The sequence below is a fragment of the Peromyscus maniculatus genome, chromosome 7, assembly GCF_049852395.1.
Source record: "Peromyscus maniculatus bairdii isolate BWxNUB_F1_BW_parent chromosome 7, HU_Pman_BW_mat_3.1, whole genome shotgun sequence".
In the NCBI taxonomy this organism is placed as follows: Eukaryota; Metazoa; Chordata; class Mammalia; order Rodentia; family Cricetidae; genus Peromyscus; species Peromyscus maniculatus.
In genome coordinates, this window is record NC_134858.1 from 57,864,648 (window position 1) to 57,891,536 (window position 26,889).

The 26,889-nt window shown below is 42.2% G+C and overlaps 1 protein-coding gene across 8 annotated transcripts in view; it reads right to left on the reverse strand.

The window, feature by feature from the left end:
- Nucleotides 1-26,889, reverse strand: part of Lrrc49 (leucine rich repeat containing 49) — a 113,984-nt gene that overhangs the window by 8,595 nt on the left and 78,500 nt on the right. For all 8 annotated transcript variants that reach the window (XM_042281062.2, XM_006971465.4, XM_006971463.4 and 5 more), the window contains 5 exons: nucleotides 26,233-26,316; nucleotides 21,359-21,522; nucleotides 13,129-13,366; nucleotides 11,721-11,906; nucleotides 9,311-9,420 (listed from right to left, as the gene is read on the reverse strand). In XM_042281062.2, coding sequence (XP_042136996.1) covers nucleotides 9,311-9,420; nucleotides 11,721-11,906; nucleotides 13,129-13,366; nucleotides 21,359-21,522; nucleotides 26,233-26,316 — 782 coding nt within the window. The remainder of the gene's footprint in view (nucleotides 1-9,310; nucleotides 9,421-11,720; nucleotides 11,907-13,128; nucleotides 13,367-21,358; nucleotides 21,523-26,232; nucleotides 26,317-26,889) is intronic.

Sequence of the window (26,889 nt, forward strand, 5' to 3'; positions counted from 1 at the left end):
GAAAATCATGAAAAAGCAATGAAACAGATGAAGGAAACAGTCCAAGACCTGAAAAGGGAAATAGAGAAAATGAAGAAGACACAAACAGAGGGAATGCTGGAAATAGAAAATCTGAGTAAACGAATGGGAACTTCAGATTCAAGTATAACCAACAGAATGCAAGAGATGGAAGAGAGGATCTCTGGTGTTGAAGATATGGTAGAAGAAATAGATTCATCAGTCAAAGAAAACACTAAAGCCAACAAAGTCATGACCCAAAATGTCCAAGAAATTTGGGACACCATGAAAAGACCAAACCTACGAATAATAAGGATAGAGGAAGGAGAAGAATACCAACTCAAAGGCACAGAAAATATATTCAACAAGATCATAGAAGAAAACTTTCCCAACTTAAAGAAGGAAATGCCTATGAAGATACAAGAACACCAAACAGACTAGACCCCCCCCCAAAAAAAGTTCCCTCGCCACATAATAATTAAACAACTAAACGTACAGAATAAAGAAAGAATATTAAGAGCAGCAAAGGAAAAAGGCCAAGTGACTTATAAAGGCAAAATCATCAGAATAACACCCAATTTCTCAATGGAGACTTTGAAAGCCAGAAGGACCTAGACAGATATAATGCAGACACTAAGAGACCATGGATGCCAGCCTAGACTAATATACCCAGAAAAACTTTCAAACATCATAGACAAAGTGAATAAGACATTCCAAGACAAAGCCAGATTTAAACAATACTTATCCACAAACCCAGCCCTACAGAAAGCACTAGAAGGAAAATTCCAACCTAAGGAACTCACATACACCCTCAAAAACACAGGCAATAGATAAAGTCACAGCAGTAAACCCCAAAGAAGAGAAGTACATACACACTACCACCAAAAAATAACAGGAATGAACAATCACTGGTCATTAATATCCCTTAATATCAATGGACTTAATTCACCTATAAAAAGACACAGGCTCACAGAATGGATATGAAAGCAGGACCCATCTTTCTGCTGCATACAAGAAACACACCTCAAATTCAAAGATAGACACTACCTAAGAATAAAAGGCTGGGAAAAGACTTTCCAATCAAACGGTCTTAAGAAACAAGCGGGTGTAGTCATCCTGATATCCAGTAAAATAGACTTCAAACTAAAATCAATCAAAAGGGATCAAGAAGGGCATTACATACTCATCACAGGAAAGATCCACCAAGATGAAATTTCAATTCTGAACATTAATGCCCCAAACACAAGAGCACCCATATATGTAAAAGAAACATTAATAAAGCTTAAACCACATATAAAACCCCACACATTAATAGTGGGAGATCTCAACACCCCACTTTCACCACTGGACAGATCTTCAAAATCGAAACTTAACAGAGAAATAAAGGACTTAACTGATGTTATGACTCAAATGGACTTAATCGATATCTACAGAACATTCCATCCTAACAAAAAAGAATATACCTTCTTCTCAGCACCCCATGGAACCTTCTCTAAAATCGACCACATACTTGACCACAAAGCAAATCTCAACAGATACAAAACAACTGTCATAACCTCCTGTGTTCTATCAGACCACCATGATTTAAAGTTAAATTTCAACAACAACGAAAACTACAGAAATCCTACAATCTCATGGAAACTGAATAATGCTCAACTGAATCACCAATGGATTAAGGAAGAAAGAAAGAAAGAAATTAAAGACTTCCTAGAGATCAACGAAAATGAAGACACCACACACCCAAACTTATGGGACACTATGAAAGCAGTGCTAAGAGGGAAATTCATAGCACTAAATGCCCACATAAAGAAGATGGAGAAATCTCATACTAGTGACTTAACAGTACACCTGAAAGCTCTAGAACAAGAAGAAGCAAAGTCTCCTAGGAAGAATAGATGCCAGGAAATTATCAAAGTGAGAGCTGAAATCAATAAAATAGAAACAAAGAGAACAAATAGAAAAAAATTAATGAAACAAAGAGTTGGTTCTTTGAGAAAATCAACAAGATAGACAAGCCCTTATCCAAACTAACCAAAAGACACAGAGAGAGCATCCAAATTAACAAAATCAGAAATGAAAAGGGGGACATAACAATAGACATTGAGGAAATCCAGAGAATCATCAGGTCATACTTCAAAAACCTCTACTCCACAAAACTGGAAAATCTAAAAGAAATGGATAATTTTCTGGATAGGTACCACATACTAAGTTAAATCAAGACCAGATAAACTATTTAAATAGTCCAATAATCCCTAAGGAAATAGAAACAGTCATTAAAAGCCTCCCAACCAAAAAAAGCCCAGGACCAGATGGTTTTAGCACAGAATTCTACCAGATCTTCAAAGAAGAGTTAATACCAATACTCTCTAAATTGTTCCACACAATAGAAACAGAAGGAACATTACCAAACTCCTTCTATGAGGCTACAATTACCCTGATTCCTAAACCAAACCAAGATACAACAAAGAAAGAGAACTACAGACCGATCTCCCTCATGAACATTGATGCAAAAATACTCAATAAAATACTGGCAAACACAAATGAATGGAAACACATGAACTATGAACCAAAGGCTGAGGGGCCCCCAGCTGGATCAGGCCCTCTGAATAGGTGAGACAGTTGAATGGCTTGATCAGTTTGGGAGGCAACTAGGCATTGGGACCAAGTCCTGTGCTCATTGCATGAGTTGGCTGTTTGAAACCTGGAGCTTATGCAGGGACACTTGGCTCAGTCTGGGAGGAAGGGACTGTACCTGCCTGGACTGAGTCTACCAGGTTGATTGCAGTCCTCGGGGGAAGATTTGCCCTGGAGGAGGTGGGAATGGGGGGTAGGCTGGGGGTAAGGGGAGGGTGTGGGAGGAGGGAGAATAGGGGAACCCGTGGCTGATATGTAGAACTGAATGGTATTGTAAAATAAAATAAAATAAAATAAAATAAAATAAAATAAAATAAAATAAAATAAAATAAAATAAAATAAAATAAATACTGGCAAACAGACTCCAAGAACACATCAAAACAATTATCCACTATGATCAAGTAGGCTTCATCCCAGGGATGCAAGGGTGGTTCAACATATGAAAGTCCGTCAATGTAATACACCATATAAACAAACTCAAAGAAAAAAAATCACATGATCATCTCACTAGATGCAGAAAAGGCATTTGACAAAATCCAACACCCCTTCATGATAAAGGTCTTGGAGTGATCAGGAATATAGGGAACACACCTAAACATAATAAAGGCAATTTATAGCAAGCCAACAGCCAACATCAAATTAAATGGAGAGAAACTCAAAGAGATGCCACACTAAAATCAGAACAAGGCAAGGCTGTCCGCTCTCCCCATACTTATTCAATATAGTACTTGAAGTTCTAGCCAGAGCAATAAGACAACATAAGGAGATTAAGGGGATACAAATTGGAAAGGAAGAAGTCAAGCTTTCCCTATTTGCAGATGACATGATAGTATACTTGAGTGACCCCAAAGATTCAACCAAGGAACTGATACAGCTTATAAACACCTTCAGCAACATAGCAGGATACAAGATCAAGTCAAAAAAATCAGTAGCCCTTCTATATACAATTGACAAACAGGCTGATAAGGAAATCAGAGATACATCACCCCTTACAATAGCCACAAATGATATAAAATACCTCAGGGTAACACTAACCAAGCAAGTGAAGGATTTATATGACAAGAACTTTAAGTCCCTGAAAAAAGAAATTGAAGAAGATGTCAGAAAATGGAAAGATCTCCCATGCTCATGGATAAGCAGGATTAACATAGTAAAAATGGCAATCTTACCAAAAGCAATCTACAGATTCAATGCAATCCCCATCAAAATACCAACACAATTCTTCACAGACCTGGAAAGAATAATACTCAACTTCATACGGAAAAACAAAAAAACCCAGGACAGCCAAAAGAATCCTGTACAATAAAACAACCTCTGGAGGCATCACGATCCCTGACTTCAAGCTCTACTATAGAGCTACAGTAATAAAAAAAACAGCTTGGTACTGGCATAAAAACCGACATGTGGACCAATGGAATTGAATTGAAGACCCTGACATTAATCCGCACACCTATGAACATATAATTTTTGACAAAGAAGCCAAAAGTGTACAATGGAAAAAGAAAGCATCTTCAACAAATGGTGTTGGCATAATTGGATATCAATGTGTAGAAGGCTGCAAATAGATCCATATCTGTCACCGTGCACAAAACTTAAGTCCAAGTGGATCAAAGACCTCAACATAAACCCAGCTACTCTGAACCTGATAGAAGAGAAAGTAGGAAGTAGTCTTGAACTCATTGGCATAGGAGATTACTTCCTAAATATAACACTAATAGCTCAGACACTGAGAGAAACAATCAATCAATAGGATCTCTTGGAACTAAGAAGCTTTTGTAGAGCAAAGGATACGGTCGGTCAACAAGGCAAAGCGACAGCCTACAGAATGGGAAAAGGTCTTCACCAGCCCCACATCTGACAGAGGACTGATATCCAGAATATATAAGGAACTCAAGAAATTAGACATCAAAATGCCCAACAGTTCAATTAAGAAATGGGCTATAGAACTAAACAGAGAATTCTCAACAGAGGAAACTCAAATGGCTGAAAGACATTTAAGGAATTAATGTCCCCTAATTATCAGGGAAATGCAAATCAAAACAACTCTGAGATACCACCTTACGCCTGTCAGAATGGTTAAGATAAAAAACACTGAAGACACCTTATGCTGGAGAGGATGTGGAGCTAGGGGAACTCTCCTCCACTGCTGGTGGGAATGCAAGCTTGTACAACCACTTTGGAAATCAATATGGCGCTTTTTTAGAAAATTGGGAATCAATCTCCCCCAAGATCTAGCTATACCACTTTTGGGCATATACCCAAGGAATGCTCAATCATACCACAAGGGCACTTGCTCAGTTATGTTCATATCAGCATTGTTTGTAATAGTCAGAACCTGGAAACAACCTAGATGCCCTTCAACTGAAGAATGGATAAATAAAATGTGGTACCCATACACAATGGAATACTACTCAGCAGAGAAAAACAATGACATCATGAGGTTTGCAGGCAAATGGATGGATCTAGAAAAAATCATCCTGAGTGAGGTAACCCAGACTCAGAAAGACAAACATGGTATGTACTCACTCATAGGAGGATACTAGATGTGGAACAATGATGGCTGGACTGCTACTCACAACACCAGGGAGGCTACCTGGAAAACAGGACCCCAAGAAAGACATGGGGATCACCCAATGACAGAGAAATGGATGAGATCTACATGAACAGCCTGGATGTGAGTAGGGGTAATGAAGGGCGAGGGTCGAGGGAAAGAGAGCTTGGGGGAGCGGGAGATCACAGCTGGATCAAGAACAGAGAGGGAGAACAAGGAATAGGAGACCATGGTAAATGAAGACCACATGAGAATAGGAAGAAGCAAAGTGCTAGAGAGGTCCCCAGAAATCCACAAAGATACCCCCACAAAAGACTGCTGGCAATGGTAGAGAGACAGCCCGAACTGACCTACTCTGGTGATAGGATGGCCAATCACCCTAATTGTCGTGCTAGAAACCCCATCCAAGGACTGAGGGAACTGCATGCAGAGATCCACAGCCAGGCCCTGGGTGGAGCTCTGGGGGTCCAACTGGCGAGAAAGAGGAGGGTTTATATGAGTGAGAATTGTTGAGACCAAGGTTGGATAAAGCACAGGGACAAATAGCCAAACGAATAGAAACACATGAATATGAACCAATGGCTGAGGGGCACCCAACTGGATCAGGCCCTCTGAATGGGTGAGACGGTTGACTGGCTTGATCTGTTTGGGAGGCATTCAGGCAGTGGGACCGGGTCCTGTGCTCATTGCAGGAGTTGGCTGTTTGAAACCTGAGGCTTATGCAGGGACGCTTGGCTCAGCCTGGGAGGAGGGGACTGGACCTGCCTGGACTGAGTCTACCAGGTTGATCTCAGTCCTCGGGGGAGGCTTTTCCCTGGAGGAGATAGGAATGGGGGGTGTGCTGGGGGGAAGGGGAGAGGGCCGGGAGGGGGGAGAACAAGGGAATCCGTGGCTGATATGTAGAATTAAATTATATTGTAAAATAAAATAAAATAAAATAAAATAAAATAAAATAAAATAAAATAAAAAAGATGGCCAGGAGCTGGAACCCTAGATAGTTTTAGGAGGGGTTGGATAACAAAAAGACAGAGCATGCCTGTGTGGCCTCTACTACACTGACCTAGCTCAGCCTGATGCATGTCTCAGTGCATTCTGGTATCTTCTGGTCACTTCCAACAGTTTAAAGTTGAGCAGGCCTACACTGGGGGTGGTGGTGAATTATGTCTTTACCCATCAACTTCTTTTTGCTACGTTTTAAAAAACTGTTCTGTTGTCTTTCTGAGTCCTTCCAAGTGCTTTGGCTTTCCTTAGGGATGTTTCTAGGTTCTCAAAGTGAAACCTTTCACTACTTTCTAGTCTTTCTCATCTTTGGTAACTACACTGAAGACTTGTACGTCATTTCCTCTCAGTGCCGTTGTGGCCATATCCCACAGAGTTCTAGTTGTCAAATGCACTCAGATTTAGTATTTCAGCTTGAATTTCTTCCTCAATTCAAAAGAGTTGAAATACTTTTTAAGTACAGTATGACACACAGCACAAGAATGCTGTAACAGGACCCACCACTGTGTATACTAACCTAAAAGTCAGGAAGAAAAGAAAGTACTTTCAAAATACTTTTTAAAAATGAGAATATTTTTAAAAAAACAATACAAACAGAACAAAGACTAAAGAGAATTCAAGCAGTACACACACATGTGCAATTTTAAAAAATCTATATACTTTGGCATACTATTAGCCCTTTTTCTATTCAAAATTTAGGGGTAATTGTTCTTTTACAAAATAGCAAACAAACGAACAAAACCCAAAAACTTAAAACGTATCCAGAGTATTTCTAAACTGTATACCCTGTTTCTCAAAAACTGGAGTCTGCCACACAACTGTTTTTCACTTGGCATTTTCTGTTCTGGAACATCATCACATCTGCTCCAGTTCCAATTCTTTGCTGTGGCCGACACCATGACTAAAAGCAACTTTGGGGATGAAAGGGTTTATTTGGCTTACATACCCAGGTCTCAATCTGAGGCAAGTTTGGACACAAACTCAAGACAGGAACCTGGAAACAGGAACCACAGAAAAACACCATGGAATGGTTTGTTCTCTAGCTCAGCTACCTTTCTTCCATGAATGGTGCCACTTAGAGTGGGTGGGCCCCCTCACATCAATCATCCATCAAGACAATCTCTCACAGACACTGCCACAGGCCAATCTGATGCAGGCAACTCTTCAGTTGAGGGTGCTCTTCCCAAGAGACTCTAAGCACATCAAACAGGGACACACCCACTGTTTCATATAGGAACTGCTCATCATTTTTACAGCTACAAGTGGTTGGTTTTGTTCTACTAATGGACTTCCACTATTTTGTTACAAACACAGGCTGTGATGGAAATCCTTGGACATATATTTGTGTTCATGTAATATAATTTCTAGAAAGAAATTCTGCTCAGTGAAAAGGTTAAGTTCAAAGGCATGGCCACCGCAAGTATGTTAGGTATCACTGAGCTGCTATGAAAAGAGCCACAGCCCTGGCCATGACGGACAATAGCACATAGGACCCACTTCACTACATAGCATATTGTCAAGGCTGTGGCTCTCCCCACGGTTAGCTTATTATTTTAAAATTTGCATGGCTATCGCTTTGAATGGGTCAAATGGGTTCTTTTTTATTTTATTTTTTTGAGACAGGGTTTCTCTGTGTAGCTTTGCGCCTGTCCTGGATTTTGCTCTGTAGACCAGGCTGGCCTCAAACTCACAGAGATCCGTCTGCCTCTGCCTCCCGAGTGCTGGGATTAAAGGTGTGGGCCACCATCTCTTTTTTATTTTTAAAGTTTAAGGTCTCCTATATTTTATATCCTGGCAACTTCATTGTTTGGGTTTTTGTTATTTTCCAACTGCACCAAGATAAGTTTTTGGCTCTCTTGACTCCTTAGCAACACTGCCTCCTGTGACTCCTAGGCTAGCCATGCCATGCTGACTATGCACTCCTGTTATTACCATAGAGCTGCACCTCCATGCTCCTAACTCCCTGCATCTCATGATTTTCAGCCTGTAAAATGCTGAGCAGAGACAATAATCTGCACAAGTGTGGTCTTTAAATACACTGAGGTTTTCTCTTAGTGTAAGGTGTGTTCAGCCTCTACCAACATCCCATACAAGCTTAGATACTTTTTCACAATCTGACTTTGGGCATGAGGTACTGGGAACAAGGTTTGAAATATATTTATTTGATGTATTATTAAAAATTCTTCATATTTTCTTATTTTAATTTATTTGATCTGATTTATGAGGCCCTTCTATTTTCAAGTTATTAAATCATCTAAATACATAAAAAGTCATTCAGAAGAGCATAATTTCCATTGATTTCTATTTAAACTATCATTTCTTAATTCATACCTTCTCAGTATTTTTTGTATCCCCCCCAAACTATTTTTGTGTATTTGTGTGGGGGGAGATGATGGGCTGTGTGAGTGAGTGAGTGTGTGTGAGAGAGAGTATGTGAGTGTATGGGTAGGCCAGAAGTTGACATCTGGATGTCTTCCTCAGTTGCTTCTTCACCTTATTTTGAGACAGGCCCTCTCACCCAGCCTGGGGGTTGTCATTTCAGACGGACTGGGTGGCCAGTGAGCTCCTGACCTGCCTGTGTCTGTCCCTCAGTTCTGTGGTTAGACAAGGCTGCCACATCTGGCTCTTACAGGGGTGCTGGGGATCTGAACCCAGGTCCTCATGTTTGTTTGGCAAGCACTTGACCCTCAGGATGGTTTTACTTCAGAATAATTCTGTGAGTTGCAGATGGGATTTTTATTGATCAGTCAAATGCACTTGAATGAGATTTTCAATGAATAAGTCAAATGCATGTGAATTCAGAACCAAGCAATCCTGTTTATAATTCTTTTTTAAAATAGATCTTTTCCCCCATATTCTAAACCTAAAAACTCCCCACTCACTCCCAAAGAAACAGATTAAACAGGCAGCCTTTTCCAGTGTTCTTCTCAATACAGCTAGTCTCTACCCAGTTCTCTTGCGGCATCCGGCAGGACGTATTTGAATTGTTTACGTGCCTCTTTATCTATTAGACTGTAACCACAGGAGAACAAGCACTGAGTTTATATAGGGCCAGCCATAAGATAAGCCTGGGGTACGTGTCTGCATGATATGTAAGTGCACAGTAATCTATAAAAAATTAAGGGTTACCTGGCATCACCCAGAATTGAAATCATGCGGTACTGAGGCAACTCAGAAGATGCCACATGGGCTAGGATTCCAAAGAGCCGCTCAGCCATTATCATGTCGTTTTGTGTCACCTGAGAAGAAACATTAGAAAGGGGTCAAAAATGACATTGCTTCTTAGCTGCTTATAACAAATACAGTTCCAAAGAAATGTCTGGACTTCACGTGTTCTTTGAGCACAGAAAAGGACACTTCCCTGGGCTCTGGAAGAGTCTTCACTGAGATTCCGCTTTTTCCTTTGAGTCTACTTATAATGGAGATGCTCAAATGTGACTCCTGGAAGCTGACTTGGGTTTGACAAGTTAGCTCTGACATGGAAGTCACGTTTCCTGAGGACTGTGCTTGAGGTACCTTAAATTCTTACGGTTTATGTGTGTGTGGTATGCAGGCATTCATGTACTTGTGTTTGCAGGTGTGTGGGCACATGTGCATGTGGCTGCATGTGTGCACATGTGTGCATGCACCTGTGGAGGCTCAAGGCTGATGTCATCATCTTCCTCAATCATTATTCCACACTACATTTTGAAGCAGGGTCTCAGTCAAACCCAGAGCTCACTGACACATACACTCTCACTAGCCATCTTACTCCAGGATCCCCGCTCTGCCTTCGAGACTGGAATTACAGGTGGGCATTTATGTGGATGCTGGAGATTCCAATCTTCTTGTTTGCTTAGCAAGCATTTTAACAGCTGAGTCATCTCCCTGTGTATTTGTGATAACAGATCACACAAAAAATCTTCTGAGGAAAAGCCCACAGTTCGCATACAATTCATACACATTGTATTTACACCAATCAGTGTAGACTGGTTCTTCTCTATCCTGGGCAGTCATGGTTAGGGATGCTGCTGTTGTCTGGTCCAACACGGTCACCTAGTGGCCAGTGCAGGCCACTGCTCCATCTTCTTGATGCTCATCATTCAATCCTACCTCTAGCAATACCACTCTATTACAGAAGGGGAGGTGTAATGTAGCATATATGGTATAAAATGGCAAAAATATGTGGGTGGGCATGTATTTTAATAACAAATCAAGTATTTGTGGCACTGAAATTTTCTAAAAGTTAAACCAGAACATTGCATTGGTTCTGTTTAACTCCCTGTACAATTACAATGCTCCTTATTTCAGCAGTCCTACAGTGATGCACAGCCCACAGCTAAGTCATTCACTACTGACAGCTGATTAGCACACCCAGTTAGGCCATTAATGAGGAAGAATCCTTCGTTTGCAGCCCAGAGAACCTGCCTATTGTATTTCCAGTCCAGACTAACTTTGAAAACCCTCCTGCTAGTTACCAGGCCCTACCAGAGCTACGAGCTCTGTACCAATGCAGTACTGAAGGGCACATAAGTTTGAATGTAGACTCCTAAGAACTAGTTGGGAGACTTTTAGTCATCTGAAGGTTCCGGACTTTCCTGGCACTTTAACAGAAGGCTGACACTATGGCCCTGGGCCTACTATGGTTGAGGTATGGTATGGTTGCTTTTGACACTGACCCCCAGATCTCCATGCTATCAACAATATGCTGGATTTTTGCAGGTCTAGGCCAGAGGCAGCTGTGGTGTCCTAGCTGAGAAGCAATACTATGCCAGCAAAGCTGACTATAGTTCATTTTATAATAGGGGAAGTCTTCTGACCTTCAGGGGGCCCCACAGTGAGAGTAACAACAATTACAAGATGGCTTCCCTTTGGAAGGTCATTTAGCTTCAGTAGCAATAGAAGCATTTTCCTCGTTCCCCCCTCCCCCAAATTAATATCTAAAGATAAAACAGTCTTTGAGTAGCTGATTAGCCTTGGGACAAACTCAGAGAAATCAATCTAAAAATAGCTTTCCATGAATAATTTTCCAGTTATTCAGCTCAGACCTGAGTTATCATGCCACAGCAGCCACAACCAACTATTAACGGAGCAGTCCAGATGTGAGCTCCGATTTTCTCCCTCCACTTTAGTCTTCCCTTCTTTATTAGTGGACATTTGGTTTGACTTCCCCATCCTTTCATGTATGCCAGAGTCTGCAGAGCATTTTGAAAAATAAAAAGGTTGCCTTACCTGCAAAAGTTACATTTTTTTTCCTTTTTAAAATATCATTTTCTTTACAAGTTTCACTTCTCTGAATGTTCACAAACACCAGGAAAAGTAGCTACTATTCATGAGGGAAAAAACATGTCTACTGCTTCATATCCTGTGTGTGTGTGTGTGTGTGTGTGTGTATACATGTGTGCACATGTGTTGCCTAGTATGGTTTTTTCTTTTTAATATTTTGAATGCGGAGAGTTTGTTTTTAGGAAACAGTGCTTCTGCACAGTTCTAGCACAGTCAGGTTTGTGACCGTGTGCAGTCGGAAGCTCACTCTGCAGTCCGCTTTGCTTTTCCTTACCTCCGTTCCATTTATTTTCTGCATGCTGAAGTGGCTGAGCCTAAACAGCACATAGTATTTCCAGAGCGTAAAGTTGACCACTGGGTTTCCCTGAGGATCGATTGTCAACTGGTCAACCCGACGAAGCTGTGCGAGGGCGTTGAACTGCTGTAGCATTACAAGGTTGGTCTCCTTGAATTTAAGGTGCTGCAATAAGAAACCACATGCAAGGTCTTCGCTTGGAGTTTAAACACCTTAAAAACTAACATTAACACTTCACAGGCCATTTCCCATGGAACTCTGCAAGCGTCAGGCTTAGCAATACATTTTCAGTCACATTAAGTCAATGAATGCTCTAAGCTCACTGAACTTCAATGTGCCCAATCCATCTGTCATTGATGGCATTGAGCCCAAACTGACTCCTTCTGCAAAGGATTATCCTCAACAACCAGGATCCCTCAGTGTTATCTAAATACCAAACAATTCAGACTCTTTCAGGCTTTACATATTCTACACATTTTGTATAAACATTCATGTATAAAGGAAAGACTGGAATATTCCAGAAATTTCTAAGTGTTTCTTAGAAATTTCTAAGTCAGCACTCTGGTCCTGAGGGCTAGCATTGTCAACACTGTGTCTTTCTGAAAACCATGCTGGTCACTTAAATTGGTGAAGCAGAAGCAAACCACTAAAACAGAAACACTGAGGCAAATGGTCGATTTGTGAACTTAAATATTCTCTCCAAATACCTGCCTCTGCTGCTACCCATCTTCTTTAGGGATGATGAAGAAGAAAAACACGTATACCATAAAAGGATGCCTAGAGAAACACACTGTGGAAAAGCTCAAGAGGAAGCTCACTGTATGACTTTTTCCTTAGGCCTGTCAGTAACCAGTGCAATACCATGGCCGGGCAAGCTGCCTTGAGTCAGCAGCCTTAAGTTTTTTCTGTGCTGTCAGAGGACTATTGACAGATCACGTAATGAACACACATGCCCTGTCCATAGTAGTTTCAGATCATGTAATGAACATACATGCCCTGTCCATATTAGTTTCAGATCATGTAATGAACATACATGCCCTTGTCCATATTAGTTTCAGATCATGTAATGAACATACATGCCCTATCCATACAGATTCAATGCCTAAATACATGCTCTAGGGCTGGGTGGATTTCTTTGTAAAACTGAAATAGATAATGTGCATACAATTCCATTTGTCTTTTCTACTGCATAAAGGATTGTTTTTAGGGATATAATTCCTAATATTAACACAAACCTGCAAGGCCATTTATGGAACTAATTTAAATTCCAGTGCCAGAAACGCAGCACCAAAGCAACTACAGAAACTGAATCTGAAACAGGCTTTGGCCTGAACACACAGTCATAATGGGGAACAATTCAAACATACTTCCCACGGAAAGTGTTTACCAGAGAGTTTGGGAACTTCATCTTCAGTTTGGGAAGCACCTGGACGATTTCATCAAATTCGATGAATGTGAAGGAGACGGTGGTGACCATGCCGGCGGTTTGGATACTCCAGTTCCGGTCCAGGCACTCCAATGCCCCCGAGCCGTACAGCGAGAGGGTGTCTCCTTCTATCTCCACCAAGTGTGTTTCTGTGACCGACAAGCCTTGTAAGGCACTGCTGAGCCCTGGGTCTAGAGACCTGCAAAAGGCTTTTTTTAAGTAAAGTCTTGAGCATGCAAAGGAAATAACAGGCTAGAACAGCACGCTGGAAAGCGCTTTACACTTTATGTTCATTACCTCCATTGCTATAATTAAACTTAGAGATCCTAGATTAATTTTTATTAGTTTTTTAAATTAGCTTATAAAGTAATAAGCTTGTTATGGCATTTTCCTATTCACTGTTGTTGATCTGCCTCCCCCCACCTCATCTATCTCCTGCTGGTCCCCTCCTCCCCACACAGCCTCCCTCATGCTTTCATGTTCATGTATCCTTAGACTAATTTACCAGATTATCTGAAAGATTAACATTAACATCCAATCTTGTATTTTAGCTGAAAGTAAAAAAAGTATTAATAACAACCTACCTCCAAGTCCAAATTACTCATCATATTAACAAAAGGTAATAATTTCATATACCTTAAATACGTCATTGAAATCTTTTTATATCAATATAAATATACTTTCCCAATTTACAAATTTATCTAGCTAAATACATTTTACAATATATTTCCATAAGACATTATAAAATACTATTTATAAAATACAATAAATATGTTTATAATATATAACATTAAACTATCTATTTTCTGTCTTAGTTACTGAGTTAAGTGAGCAATGCTGACTCTGTTTTTGAATGGTCTGATAACAGAAAAAAACTATAAATGTATAGTTCAGTTGTAATAAATAAAAATCAATCAAGTCTTCCTCCCTGAATAGAAACAAGAGTGAAAAAAAAATTATGCTACACACACAAATCATATTGGATACTCTACTGATAGGATCATTTCTTTTAATCCCAAAACAGGAGCCACGCTGCCTATGAAGGCCAACCTGAATGGCAAGCAGAGAATCAATAAAGCTCCTTGATCCAATTCAAATTTTTGGCTCTGTAAATAGAACTGTAACGTTATGGGTCTGTCCAGCTCAACACTTGGACAACACTTGACGTTTGCTCTGTGTTTTCCCTGAGGATTTTATTCTCTGCCTTGTCGGTTTCCTGTATGGCAAGCTTGTGGACTCATCCTGTGCTTCAGATCTCAGACCAACTATAATTATATGTTGGCAATTTTGTCTCCTCCCCCACATAGTGAGTTCATGAAGCTGAAGAACATGTCTTCACATCTGGAGACTCTGAGGTCCACTAATGGGCTTTTCACAACATATTAATTGATTATGAAGGATCTTTAATGGTTTTAAATTCTGGTGTTGGACAGTAAGCCTGACAAATGGTTATCCCATTGGTTTATTAGATTTATTAGATTTGTGGACTGTTACACATCTGTCTATTCGTTAACAAGTTAGCTAATGATATTTGTATACTTAAAGTGAATATGCAACTAAGAAATACACACAATTATTTCATATGCAATCCTTAATTTATATATCAAAGGATTAAGAGGGGCAATACCCAAACACCCCATGAGTAGTGGTGTGGACTAGCCTTAGGTGGTCTTCGAAAGGAAAAACTGCTAACAGCATAGAATTAAAAAAGAATTGTTTCCATCTATTGTGCTTTGGACAACATACTGAGGCAGGCAGAGCAGTATGATCCCTGCTCAGACAGGGCAGAAGCAGCAGTCAGCATTTGCTGCACTAAAAGGAAGAAGTATTGATGGCTCACACACTCAGTCCCAGCACTGACAGCAGTACACTGCTCACTGCAACACTGCTCACTGCAACACTGCTCACTGCAACACTGCTCACCCGACAAAGTGCCTTTCGAGTGTCAATCTTGCTTCAGGTAACACAGTAGAACCAACATCTAGCAATGCCCAGCTCGATAAATATTTCTTGAATTAATAACTAAGAGGGCGTTCAGGGTTATTTGTTCAATCTTTTAAGGATGCTATGGTATGAGCAAACAGGCAGAATGGATGATATGGATGCACAGTGAGTTAACAAGGCTAGGTGAGACAGAGACATGCAGTAAAAGGTGGGGGGTGCCTCATGGCCACAGCAGCCAGAAAAGTTTAGTTTTAATGTCAGTATAGTGGATAATTAGCTAGATACTAAAGTGGTGGATGAGCAAACCCATTGGGAAGTGATCTTGTCCCATATCAGATATTTAAGAGTGGCTTACTCTTCTTCTGCTATGTGATTAAAAGATGAGGACTATAGTTGAGTGGTGGTAGCATATTCCTTAAACCCCAGCACTGAGGAGGTAGAGGCAGGTGGATCTCTCTGAGTTTGAGGTTAACCTAATCTACAGAGTGAGTTCTAGGATAGCCAAAGCTACACAGAGAAACCCTGTCTCAAAAAATAAAAAAAAATAGGAACATAAACTCTAGAGTAAAAAATCTGTTATCATGAGGAAATTATTCTGTGCACACTTTTGGCAAGCACGCTGTTGGGAAAAGAAGTGAAAAGGTAATAAGCCTAGAGTTAGGATGCTGTAACACAGTCAGAAACCTAAGGCAAAGGGAGCTCCTGCTGCTTCCGCCCTCATGAGACACTTGGCTGCTGAGCTGTAGACAGCCTTGGCCTTCCCCGGAAGAAGCAGAGCAGCTGCCATCCAGGTCATGGAAAGCCGAGACAATTCATGATGAGCTACTGGGGTTAGCCTCCCACTCGGGCCACTGCTTACTAATTTGCTTCCCTAACAAGGCCTGCTCAGTTTCCATACAAATGACTTCGAAAGCTCATTGAACCATGTTTGCGTGATGGAGAGCATCCCTGCAGCTTTCCTTGGATGAACGATAGCTGTGTCCACATCTCTGTTTAGTTAGAGCTATGCACACAGCCGTTCATTTGTTAACTCATCAAACACCACCTGAAAGCCTGCTGTGGACAGAGGGCTGTGCTAAGTCTGGCACAGGTGACTAAATCATCTGCAGTGATATGGGCAGTGAGCAGAGAAAGCACGCACACCTTTTTTTTTTTTTTTTTCTATATCAAGACTATTGCTTGTAAAGTCAAATTAGGGAGTTATAGTTCCCCAAATATGGCAGCTGTAATCCAATCAAGCAAGCCATATAATTTCTAAACCAAAATGACCTCACGATGTCATTGAACTAATCAGTAGGTTTTGCAGAGGTACTCTGTGTGAGGTACTGTGCTAGGCACTGGAGATATAGAAAGAATCAAGATAAACCTGCCCTCCAAGATTTTCCACTCTAGGTAGAGGATGGAGAAGAAGGTAAACACACATTAAATACAATGTGCTTGTTGTCACAGAATGAGTATTTCAACCTCACGCTATGGAAACAGAAAAAAGAGTGACAAGTTCCTTTAGGGGGAGAAGCTGGGTCTCAAAAAGAAGCAGCCTTTGAACTGACCCTTGAGTCGTGGGCACAGTGTTTTACCAGGGGAAGAGAAAGGGCAGAGGAACAGGGGGAGGACAGGAGCCTGACTGTGTGTAACAGCAGAGAAAGCCCAGGTTCAATGTGACCCGGGACTGCAACACTGACACTGTGAGACAGGAGAGGAGCGCGGAAGTGAAGCTGAAAAGTCAGATGCTATCCCACAGGGATGAAGACCAGCGGGAGGCTTTCAACGAAAAGGGAGAGACCATATCCAGTGAGCCTGGGATTAGCTCAGAAGTAGCACACCGTCATGTCTGAGGCCCTGAGTTCAATCTTCAGCAATATGCACAGATACAAGGGAAAGAGGAAGGGAGGGAGGGAGGGAGGGAGGGAGGGGAAGGGAAGGGAAGGGGAGGGAAGGGAAGGGGAGGGAAGGGGAGGGGAGGGAAGGGGAGGGGAGGGAGGGAGAGAGAGAGGCAGGCCAGCCAGCCACAGGTGGAGCCTTTGTAAAGTCACTCCAAAGAGCACACATGGTGTAAGGACTTGTGTTGGGATACGTGGATGAAGAGCATGCATCCTCTGCCTTCAGGAACCCACTTCAGACCTATTAGTACATCTACTGGTGAAGGATTTGGGAGGAAGAGGCTGGATGCAGGGGAACTAATAATACTGGTGCAGTGTCAACCAGCCCACAAGAGGGCGTAACAGAAAGACATGGTAAACTACAGGGGAGGTGGCATTGCCAAGAAAATCAGAAGGCCCTTGGCTAAGCCTCCAGGTCTGCCACTCTCTCAAGAAGGTTTTGGATTTCTGAGTTTGAGGTTCCTTGTTTATAAATGGCAATTCCATAACACTGTGCTTTCAGAGGTGCTGTGAAAACTAGAAATAATAAAGGTACAAAACCATGCCTTGTACTTAGTTCAGTACATTTAGGGATCATTATCAATGAAGGACAACACATTACCAAGTATTTAGGAGAAGATAAAAGGGGGACTAATGGTTAACTGGCCATAGACAATGAGGGGAGAAGAAAGAACTGGGTACAACTTCGACTTTTAGGGAGTGGCTGGGCCCCGCCAGCTCCCTGCCCCCACTCAGCCTGAACCTACAGTAAGTATGAGAAAGGCAGTGGTCTTCTGTGGAGGCTCCGTGGTTTTCAAACTTGATTTTGCATAAAGCTAAATACCTTACTACTTATATTCTCCAACTCAAAGATCAGTAAGTGATGGCAGGCAGCAGGATCTCCAGTGGAAATTATCTTCAAGCTCTTTAGTGGTCAATTTCAAGTCCAGATACCAGCTACTCAACCAGCTCTCTCTAAGAGAACCAGGAAACATCCTATGTCTTCTCAATTACTGGAGGAACCTAAGGAAAGGTGGGGGTTGGCTTGATGCAGTCAAGTGTCAAGTTCTTAAGAGCCAGGCTAAATGCAATCTGCACCCCAATGCACACACTGACAAAAAGGACACTCTTCCAGGGCCTACACCTTTTTTTTTTCTGCCTTTTTTGCCTTTAGGCTTCTTATAACAGGCAAGAACAGGACTATTTCAAGTCTTTCAGATGACTTTTTCCCCACCAAGTAAGTGGTGCTGATTCCTACAATAACTCATTTTATGAATTTTCTATTACAACATTCGTGTGTGTGTGGAAATTCATTTTATGCATTATATTTTATTATAGTAGTGTTGGCTAAAAGGCCAGTGTTCATAGACAGGAAATGACCAAAAATAAGCCAGCTTCACTACATGCATCCAATGTAAGCAAAGGAAACATTACACCTAGTATTTCGCCATTTCTGCTGGGCAAAGACCTCTGCAGTGTGTCGTTACTGCTGAGCTGTCCCAAGTTCAGGGAACAGTACAATCATTAATGGGACATACCGAGTGTTAAAGAATTCCTTTCCTTTATATGCCATGTTTTCATGGACACTTGTTCTAGGCATTTATTTATATGCCCAGGAGTCAGAGGTCATGGACACTGTAACACAAGAATGACCTATCTTTTTAGCATTATGAAATACTAAGGACTGTCAATGATAGTTTAAAGTAGAAAACCACCTGTAGTATTTAAACACAAGTTGAACCACTAAAGAAAAGACTTAGTGGCTCTCTACACTAGCCTTACACCTTTAGGAAGAATGGCTTACATCACTGTCCAAAGGCAAGCGTTATTTTATTTTAAAGATTTATAGAGAATGTCGGAATACAATCTCTAACATTTAAAATGCTTTACTCTATACTCTCAAGCAAAACAGTAGATAGGAATGAGTACACACGTCTAATCCCTTCCTTCAAGGTGACACTCAGGAACGTCAAGGGACTGAGAAGGTCTAAAGTCACAGGAGCTCCAGATGGAGGGACTGTTGGCAGCAGGGAGCTCAGAGAGCTTAGGAGGCTGAGAGTGGAGGCTGTCCCGTGTCCCGTGTCCCGTGTCCCGTGCTGGAGAGGGGACAAACCGCGGCCTTGGCTATGCAATGGGAACACGGATAAAGATGGCGGCCACTCAGCTGAGAGGGCCCTTCAAGGGACAGACAGGATAGGAGTGAGATGGAAAACGACACAGAGAGTAAATGAAGCTCTGAAGGACTAGACTTGGGGACCAAGCTCAGAGGCAGAGCTCTCACCCAGAACAGTGATGCCTTGGGTTAATCCCTAGCATTGAGTGAGGAAGAAAGAAACTCCCACCTACTCCCATTGCTAAGAAAACATTCAGCTAGCTCCCAGTGGGGAGAGGAAAGAGTACTCTGACTGTAACACCAGAGTAGTGCTTGTTCCTACAGACGGAAATGAAAAGTCAGCCCTCGCCTCAAACAAGCAAATCAAAACGAGGTGTAGCCAAGACTGATGAAGACCAAAATTTAAACTTTTATGAAACAAAATGGGGACAATATTTTTAGAATTTCTTTCCTATACAACATCTAAATGGGCAACTCATAAAGGAAAAGCTATGCATGTTGGTATTCTCATCTATAAATGGCATTTAAAGTCACTGACATCACAAGCTTCCCGAGCTAGACAGTAGAGAATGAGAAGAAAATCTCAGAGTAAGAGCTGAGGGATCCTACCACTTATGAGGCTGAAAGGATAGAAAGAAATAAGGGAAATAGGAGAGGATATGAGATCAAAATATAATACCAGGAAAAAGTCACAGCCTACAGTCACATGGTAAAACAAGGAGGTACGATGGCAGCCACAAGACCGGACTAGGCCTGGGGACAGTGGACTTCAGCAAGGGCGGCTCTACTCAAGAGACAAGAGAGAAACTTGACCACAGTCCAGGTGTACCCCTTTCAGCTTTAAAAACAGCGTGCACGATGAAATTCCAGATGAAAAAGAATCTGTGTAAGAACAGAATGGCTCAGATATGGAGCAAACCAGTGTGGTAAGGTTTGGACGGTTCTGAGGGGTGATGAAAAGAGGGTGTCTGAATTTGATGCTGAGGTTCTTCTCTCTGAGTGACATGGAGGGCAGAAGAGCATCATAGTACATAGCTTAATTCTGAAGTAAAAAAATACATATCCCAAAGAAACCTCAGCTCTACTAAACAGTTGTGAAGGTTTAAATGCTATCAGCTGACCAAGCTTTATGCTTGCAGGACAGATGTACATGTTATTGATCCTGTAATGTAACAGCACAGATCACAGTCTCTATCTACTAGAGTCCTAAAGAGGGAAGAAACAGAATAGGAGTCAGATTATGGACTCACTCTAATACAAAAACATGCACCCTAGGAAAAGCAGTCAGATCAACAGACTCTGAATTCTAACATCTAAAAATGACGATAACCAGAGGGATACTCAATGAGGAACAGCTAATGTGGTGAATTGCAGTGGGACGGTCTGGCACCTTCTCGTCCTGTGATCCTCACTCACCAACTTGCAGCTTCTTCTGAAGGTGACAGCCACAGTCCTGAGGCAGGCTCAGGCAACCAAGCAGGCAGTAGAGACCAGAGTCCCCAAAGCTGTGCCTGTGTTTTCCTGTCTCTGGACCTGACCCCTCCAAGGTCTGCCCTTGCTGAGTTTACCCTAAAGCACTGCTGGGGCTAAGGCAGCTTCTGGGTAGCATTTATTCAAAGCATTTTCAGTGCTGAGGACTGGACCTGGCCTGGTGCATGCTGGGCAAGCGCTTTCCCACTGAGCCACATTCAACCTCTGGTCACTTACTGTTTCTTTAATTTTGAAACAAAGGCTCATTAAGTTGCCCAAGCTAGACTTGAACTTACTCTGTAGCTCAGATTGGCTTTGAACTTGTGATCCTCTGGCATCAGCTTCCCAAATAGTTGGGACTTTGGCACCAGGCCTGGCTGTCAGAAGCATTTAACGGTGCATGTAGAAGCTGCCACACAGGGCACAGGGTAACACATGCAGCTAGCAACAGAGGCAGCAAACGCCTAAGACAGGGAAGGCTGGGAAAGGAGGTGCATGGGAGGATGGGAGCTTTCAGCTCTCTTGAGCCAGGGGATCTAGAAGGCCATGTGCACAAACAGAGGTCCTCATAGTCTGCATGTAGTCATCTAAACTTTTCCCCTTCAAAAAATAGCAAACCACTGTGGGCTTTTCCATTAGGGAAATGTTAGTTAGATTTATATTTTCAATTTTTCCCTCTTCTTAATTTCAGTTTTGACTTTCTTAAGAAAATTATTCCTCAAGAATAATTCTGTTAAATGGGTTCCCATCTCTGTTCAAAATTCAACTCTAGAAATGCCAGTAGCATGAGAGAAACATTGCGTACCCTGTTTCCTCTGGAAATTCTGAGATGGAGCCTCCATCCATTTGACAGGGTTCCTGAGGAGGAGACTCAGAGTCCTTTCTGTCCTGAGTGAGGGCAAGATTGGCCACACGTTGCTGCAAGTCCCACTTTCGAGCAACATTGTTAATTGTTAGCCTTTTCTTCTCCTACAGGAAGGTAATAGAACAACAGTTAGATGATACATACTTGTGAAGAGAGAAACTTTGGCTTCCGGTCCTTTCCTTCTGGTACTTTCTGAGAGAATTCCTTGAAGGTAAACAACCAGCACACCTTCTAAAACAAGCCTATGAGCCTGTGTTCACCCCATGCACAAGTCTCTTAATAATGATGTCAGCCTACATGGAAAAGTATCTATTTGATGAATACTTCTTATTCTGAGCAGTGAGTTAAATACTTATTTCACTAATTGGAACTCTGACTTGGCAAAGTTATATGCCTCTGTCCTTGAACAAAGCAAGAAAAAACTACTAATGTTTTCATCTTTTACCCAGTAATTAGGGAGGTGGAAGAAGGGTAGGGATCGATTAGTAGTTTATATTTCATGGTATAACATGGTTTTAGAAATACTTATTTTTATTTATGTGCAAGTATGTACAGGCCTGTGGAGGACAGAAGAGAGCATCAGATCCCCCAGAACTGGAGTTACAAGTGACTGTGAACCAACAGACATGAATGCTGGAGGCCAAACTCATGTCCTCTGCAAGAGCAGCAAGTGCTCTTAGCTGCTGAGCCATCTCTCCAGCCCCATGGTACAGATCATGACATTTAAGGCTGAAAAAAAAAATTATATAGGGTACTAGAAGAAGTTCTGTTGGGTAATTTTTTTTCTGGATAACTACTATCATTTCAGAAGAATAGGGAAGTAGGGTTAATTAAAGCAATGGATGCCTTAGGCAGTGGTTCTCAAGTTGAGGGTGCCTCAACTAACCTGGAGGGCTTTTGAACCTGGGCCATCTCTGACCATGTACTTGGATGCTCAGGAGTCTGCTCCTCTGACAAGCTCCAGCACTGCTCCTGCATTGAGAACCACTGACTTGGAGACTCAACTGTCTCATGGAAACCCTTCTGAAATAAGGAAATGTAAGCCTGAAGAAGCCATGCTCCATTAACACGCTCTATTCTATGCAGATCCAGCTTACAGAGATGGGGTAAAGGATTCCTACTCTGGCACTATCACCATTTTCAAAGATAATACTTCATTTGTTTTTATTTTATTTTAAAAAATATTTGTTTTATATGTATGGATGTTTTGCCTGAATGTATGTCTGTGTACCGCATAGTTTCAGTGTTCACAGATGCCAGAAGAGTGTGTCAGATCCCCTGAAAGTGGAGTTACAGACAGTTGTGAGCTGTCGTGGGTGATGGGAATTGAACAGGTGTCCTATGCAAGAGCAGCCAGTGCTCTCAACTGATAAGCCATCTGTGCATCCTTTATTTTTATTACATTTTATAGTGTGCGTGTGTGTGTGTGTGTGTGTGTGTGTGTGTGTGTGTGTGTGTGTGTGTGAGAGAGAGAGAGAGAGAGAGAGAGAGCACGCTTGTATGTGTGTGTGTGTGTGTGTGTGAGAGAGAGAGAGAGAGAGAGAGAGAGAACGCTTGTATGTGTGTGTGTGTGTGTGTGTGTGTGTGTGTGAGAGAGAGAGAGAGAGAGAGAGAGAGAGAGAGAGAGAGAGAGAGAGAGAGCGCTTGTATGTGCCATGATGCACAAGTATGGAGGTCAGAGGACAACTTGCAAGAGTCAGTTCTCACAGCCTACCACTTGAGTTCTTGGGACTGAACTAAGGTCATCGGAATTGGTGGCCCAAACCCTTACTTGCTGAGCCATCCTGCTGGCCTCAAAAGTTAACATTTTAAAATTACATCTCAATTAGACCAGAATGCTAAAAATAGCTTCTTTTTTTTCCTCTTTCATTCAAAATTTGCCAATGAAAAGCATCCACTGAGCGAGCTACTAACCCTCTCCAGGAAGGCTGCTTGGAGCCAGGGCAGGGGGGAGGGACAAATGAAAACAAGCCTTTCTGGTTGCACCTCGGCCTCTATTTGTTTACCTAAGAGCTTAGCAGGCATGTGTGGCACTGGATAGGAACCGCACGTGACGGCTTGCTTAATGGAACTGGCCTTTTCAAAGTTCTCTTTCTACATTTAGAAATGTTTTTGGCCCAAGTTCTTTGTTTCTGCAGTTTGTTATTTCAAATGTCTGTATAGTTTAGAGCAAATACTGTGTTACTTCTGAGATGACTGACACTTGGTGCATAATGTTCTTGCATACAGGAACTGAAATCCTACTCTTCTATAAAACACTATTACCCTAATCTAGAATAAAACAACCAACTTACCTTATGGAATTCTATTTCAGTTTGCTAACGGCTCTGCCAACCTAACTCTCTAATCTAAACAGTGCTGTCATTTCTACCTAGTGGCCAGACCCCTGGCTCCATGTGTTTGGTTTCCTAGCTGGTAGAAAAAAGAACCATAATGAGATAGATATAGCAGTGTTTAGAAAAAGTCATAAAATATCTTCCCACCACTGGGTATGTTAACAAATGGGTAACAAGACGTCCTCTGAAAATGCAAACACTTTCTTACGCCCACACCGAAGCGGAGCTTCCTTCCTTTAGGTTATTAAAAGCAGCTTGATACCAGGGTGACTAGATGAGTAGGTGATTATTGGGGTCTGGATAAGGAAAAAGGTACATTAAGTCAGGAGTCTATCCTGAGGTCAGGTGGGCATCCCTGGTTGGTCAGGGAGCCATAGGAGGGCTCAAGATGTCTATGGAGCAAGCAAGAAAGGCACAAAGGGACTGACTGGATTATGCCTCTGCAAGACCCAAAGGGTACCCAAGAGTGCTCTGTTCCCAGAGGCCACGGAGGCACTGACGGGCCAGCTGTATTTATGCCCATCACCACTTAGGTGGCTGCAGGGTGCCAAGTACATGTGGAAGGGGCAAATATCTGCGGAGTAAAGGTCAGCTCCTGCCATCCAAGTCTATTCTTCACTGACCAGACGGGACCTCATCAGTGCATGTCACAACTATCACTTCCCTCCACCTCCAAAGTGGCACATGAAACAGAAAGACGAGAGAACCCCAGCTGCAGACGCAGGCTTTGCATGCCTCGGCTCCCTCCCACCTGACTTCCATTGCCTCCATGAGGAGTCCGTGCAGCTGCAGGAGGCAGCCGCGGGAATGCTGACGCTGTTCTGACGTGGCTTCAGCTCTCAGCAAGGGCCAGGGCTGAGCCCGCCGCTGCCAACACTTCTCTTATTAAAAACAAAAGGCTAAACAGTCTTCATAAGCAACCAGACAGAGCTCCAACACTTCAAACAGAATGCTGCTTTCTAAAGTCACTAAAGCTTTCCAAACAGTCCTTTAAATGTTCACTAAATTCATGGCCTAATTCCCTGAATGCTGGTGGTACGAAGAAGCTGAGTGGGGGATGGGGTAGTAATACTGAGATAAGATTTCAGTCAGACATGAAAATCAAGTTGATTCTGTGCCTGCCCCAGGCTCTCCTTACACTGGCAAGTTGGCAGGCTTCGAGCTAAATCATCAGCAGAACTTCCATGTTCATTCTTCCTTGCCAGGCTCTGGGCCTATCGCACGAGAGGGTTCCACAGGCCCGGACTTAACTCCATGAACGTACATACGTGTCTTGGGTCATTCACTGACTCACTCATTCACACAGGCCCTGGACGGCAGCAATGGTGTGACAGGGAAAGCCACTTCCTCAGCACGGCCACTTTGGAAAGGTTGGCCTCAGTGAGACCTGTCAATGGCAAATCTCGCTCCTATAAATTTTTTATAATACCACTGCAGTTATATTTTTATAAATAAAACATTAAAAATGTAATTTTGATAAACTCTTGGGGGCAATCCAACATAAGCAAATTAAAATCCTGTTGTTAGGTAATGAGTAGGGAGGAATCTGTGTCAGCAGAGGGCTTAGGCACACTGATGAATGGGATAAGGGATAGCCAAAAAGAGCTGGGGGCGAGTCTGGGGGTCAGAGGTAACAGCAGAGGAGAGAGCGACCTACAGTTAGTACATGAACTCTAGTCACTTTCAGATCCACAGTCTTGACAGGCAAGGTGCTGGAGACAGGTTCTGATGCTAATTTAGGAATCATCCTACTGCGCAACAGTTCCGACAAAGGCATGTCCTTGTGCGGCCCGGACCCCTGCCAGGCCACAGAACACAGCCACCACTTTGGGGAACTAAGGACACTTCATACACATAACTGTGTGCCTCTGGTCACTTTGAATTTTGCATGTCACTTCAAAGAGAAAAGGAGTACTGCTCAGTACTAGCCAGTGTGACACAGCTAGAAGCCCCACATTCTAACCTGTCTTGATCAAGCTCTGTGATGATGACACGAAATATTTTAAAAGCATCACTACTCAAGGAAGTTTATATCAGTTATGCTTGACACTTAGAACTACTTTAAAATGAATTTTCATTTCTGAATTCCTCAAGATTTTCACCATTTTTGTATCAAAGGTACTAATGGAGAAATGTTTTTGGTTTTAAAAGCTGACCTTAAGAACCCAGAGCAAAGCGCATAAAAGCATGTCAGTAAAGATGACTGTCAATCACAGAGCTATCCAAAGTGACATGCTAATCCCAGGTAGCACACAAATGCCACACAGGCATGAGACATGCCCGAATTCTCTGTCTCGCTGTCGCACCACTCTTTTGCAGTGCCCATCTTGTCTACACAGCACCACCGTACTTCCTAAGTTCAGGTCTATTTACACAGTAGCCCATCAACGTTCTTAGCAGGGCTTATTTAGTTCCGAAAGCCATGGCCCTGTCTGTGTGTGCTCCTGTGCACAGTGGAGGCGGACATGGACGGCATACCTTCAGCAAAGACTGCTTATGACTTTCCCTCTTCTTCTCCTCCTCTTTTTTGGCTACAACAGATGCCACGCGTCTTTCTTCTTCCTAGAACAAGAAATGTTTTTAGAGACAGCATCCTGAGGTGTCAGCCCTATTGAATGAGGTGTGTGCTAACAGACAGTCCTGGAGGAAGGGCTGCGTTTTCTCTACGCTTTCTTCTCACCTCCTAATTCTAAGAAGTGTGTGCTCCAAGTCTACATCTGACTCTGTAGGTGAGCTAAAGCTAGTGGATTAACACAAGAAAGAAAACAAGATTGTCTGATTTTTCATTATAAAAATTTTCCCTGTAATTTTGTCAATTCTACTTCAATAAAGATGGAAAAAAATTAACTTGTGAAATGAATTTAGGACACATCAAAGATCATTCACCATGATCAAGCTGGCTTTATTCCAGAGATTCAGGGAAGGCTCAATATATAAAAGTCAATAAATACTATATATTGCATAAATGGAGTGAAGGACAGAAATCACATGCTCACTCAACTTGACAGTTGCAGAAAAGGCTTTTGAAAAAATCCAACATCCCTTCATGATAAAAGTCTTGAAGAAACTCAGAATAGAAGGACGGCATCTCAACATGATAAAGACTATAAACATGGGCTGGAGAGATGACTCAGC